The sequence below is a fragment of the Trachinotus anak genome, unplaced genomic scaffold, assembly GCF_046630095.1.
Source record: "Trachinotus anak isolate AG129_WGS33_773 ecotype Australia unplaced genomic scaffold, CSIRO_AGI_Tana_v1 ptg000020l, whole genome shotgun sequence".
NCBI lineage: Eukaryota > Metazoa > Chordata > Actinopteri > Carangiformes > Carangidae > Trachinotus > Trachinotus anak.
In genome coordinates this window covers 7,937,174-7,940,000 of record NW_027273871.1, presented here as the reverse complement: position 1 = coordinate 7,940,000, position 2,827 = coordinate 7,937,174, and the positions used below count along the sequence as shown (strand labels likewise).

Sequence of the window (2,827 nt, the reverse complement as noted above, 5' to 3'; positions counted from 1 at the left end):
TTCAGTCTGAGGTCAAAGGTCACGATGGGACAGGTAGACCTCTGGTCTGTCAGCAGATGTTGGAGCTGTGGGGGGAGGGGAGCTCCGACTGAGGACTCCCCATCGGAGAGGAGCAGGAAGAGGAGTAGAAGTGGGGTGATGGTGAGGAGGTGTAGACGTGAGGCAGTGAGGAGGAGGAAGTGAAGCAAGGAGAGGCAGCCTGCATGGTGAGGGAGGTGAAGGAAGAGGAGGAGGAGGAGGAGGAGGGGAAGAGCGAGGCAGCGGGAGAGGAGGAGCTATGAGCAGGGGAGGAATAGGAGGAGCAGGGGGAGGAGATGGGAGGGGAGGAGTAGGTGGGGGGCTTGGTGACGGGGACAGGAGCAGAGGAGGAGGAGCAGCTCCTGTCAGCCTTGCGGTCACGCTGCCTCTGGTGGATCTTGGCGTGCCTCTTGCGCTCATCGCTGCGAGCGAACTTGCGTCCGCACTCGGCGCAGGCGAACGGCTTCTCTCCAGTGTGCGTGCGGATGTGCGTGGTCAGGTGGTCGCTGCGGCTGAAGCTGCGCATGCAGATGCGGCACTGGAAGGGCTTCTGGCCTGTGTGCACACGTACGTGGCGCGTCAGCTCGTCAGAGCGGGAGAAGCGGCGGTCGCAGCCATCGGCGGGGCAGGCGTACGGACGCTCGTGAGGTGGTGTCTTGCACTGGCGGCCCGCGGGGGACTTCCTGACCCGGCTTGTCTTGGTGAGCTGGGCCTGGTAGGCTGAGCCCTGAGGCTGCGTCTGGATCTGCGAGGAGAAGGCTTTAATGGTGGAGAGCGGCGTGAGCGGAGGCTGCTGCGCTGGGTTCAGGCTCTGCGGCAGGACGGGCTTCTGGTCCTGGGTCAGGCCCAGCTCGGCGTCCTGCTGCTGTGACAGGAGGTAGTCTGGGAGCATGGGCACTGCCAGGGAGGGCGGCTGGAGGCCAAGCCTTGAGGTGGAGGTGGGGTAGGCGGGAGGGGGGCCCTGCGGCTGGAAGGCCTGGGGGGCTGACTGGGAGTCTGCAGGGGGGAGGAGGAGGTCGGAGCTGGCAGCGGAGGTGTAGGTTGGCGCGGCAGAGAAGACTGAGGTCACGTCAGCAGAGCCACAGCTGACCTGGACGGAGCTGAAGCTTGGCTGGGACAGTGACGATGATGATGATGATGCCACTGATGATGTCACTGATGACGAAGAGCAGGAGGGGCTGCAAGCTGCAGGGGGAGGAGCTGCCATGCTGACCAACCCCGTGAACAGGCTGAGCAGAGGCTCAGCCCACAGGCCGCCGGCGGCAGAGGCAGACGGCTCGAAGGTGAAGCGGCCGCTGTAGGCCAGAGGGGTGAGGCGGGGGGTGAGAGGGGGGAGACTCTGCAGGTCCGGGAGCTCTGACAGAGAGTCTAAGAGAGAGAGAAGAAGAAGAGCGGGTCAGGAAACAGGAAACAGCTACTCGTCCACACCTGACACACCTGGGAGTGAAGTTTGCTCTGCACTGATTGGCTGCAGCGAGTCAGCTGACTGTCAGCACAGTTTAAAGGTTACAGCAGAGAGTTTCTGAACAGCTGCTGCAGACACTAACATTACCACTTCACATCTCATGGGTCCTGAGCCCAACACCTGCAGGACTCTGGTGTCTGCGCGGAAACGCTCATCTCATGTGAATAAAGTCTATCTACCTGTCAACTGTATCTAAGTTGTACAACTTTAACCTCACTGTTTAATTCATCTTCACTCGTTGATCAGTCAACTGTCTACTACCAACATCTGTGGAAACAGCTGTAAATGTCACCTCAACACTGACTCGTCTTTACTCTGCAGGTTTGGGGACAGAGTCCATGAATCCGGCCCATTAGACCTTTACAGCATAACCAGCAGCCAGGACCTCACGTTTTCTTATTAATAATTACAGACGTTATTTTACTAATTAAAGTCGTTTAACTTTATCTGCATATGAGGCGTTTAAGGAGCTTTTCAATAACATTTAGAGCACTTTGTTCCTGACACCTCTGAACATCCTGCACAACAACCCCCCTCTGTCTCCGGACCACCCCGTCCCAGCGGCACTGCCCGCTCCTCACCTCCGTACTCTCCGTGCTCCCCGCTCAGAGGTCCGCCTCCCTCCCCCGCCGCCATCAGCGAGCCTCCGGCCGCGGCGCTCTGCAGCAGCATCTGCAGCTCCTCCAGCTTCGGGTAGCCCTCCAGCGGGGAGAGAGGCGGCGGGAAGCCGGCCAGAGGGTCGGAGATCTGCAGGGCGGACAGGAGCAGCTCCGCTTTGGTCGCTGCCATCTCCCTGGAGGAGGAGGAATCGGAGGCGGCGGCAGGTGAGGAGCGCAGCCGCTGTTCGGGGTCCTGAGCACCGGGCCGTTCCCGCAGGGGGACCGAGCAGTTCTCCGCTCCTGAGTCCCGCGGAGAGGCGCTCTGGCCGGGCTGACGCTGCTGCTGCTGGGGGCTGTGATGCTCGGAGGAGGCCAATGCTGGAGGGCGGACAGCTCCGGGGTCCCGGGGGTTGGAGCAGCTGTTTAAATGATGCTAAGGCGCCGGAGAGAGTAAACGGCTCATGTTTATTTCCGGTTGGTGATTTCACGTGTTGGAGCTGTGAACCTGAACTTGAGCTCTGTCAGGTTTCTTCAATGAAGAGTCCCGGCTTTATATAGACTCCTGCGTGACGTACATTCCCAAATATGGCACGGAGGAAGCCCATATTTGGTCAGGGCGGTGAGCCTGCAGAGCGGGCTGCGCACGGAAGTGCCGGTGCTCTCCGCGCTCTTTGTGCCGCGGTTTTTGGAGCGTGAGCGATCCGGTACAGTCCAGACCTCAGGCCGGGCCGGTGGGGGCGGACTC

The 2,827-nt window shown here is 60.6% G+C and overlaps 1 protein-coding gene across 1 annotated transcript in view; it reads right to left on the bottom strand.

Annotated features, from left to right (window-relative positions):
* The window catches only part of LOC139637430 (early growth response protein 1-like), a 3,188-nt gene extending 565 nt beyond the window's left edge, over nt 1-2,623 (bottom strand). The window contains exons 1-2 of the mRNA XM_071506135.1: nt 2,065-2,623; nt 1-1,386 (exon numbers count right to left, since the gene is read on the bottom strand). The exon at nt 1-1,386 is cut by the window's left edge and continues 565 nt beyond it. Of these exons, the coding sequence (XP_071362236.1) occupies nt 50-1,386; nt 2,065-2,272 (1,545 nt within the window). The 5' untranslated portion in view covers nt 2,273-2,623 and the 3' untranslated portion in view covers nt 1-49. The remainder of the gene's footprint in view (nt 1,387-2,064) is intronic.
* Nucleotides 2,624-2,827: the final 204 nt, after the last annotated feature.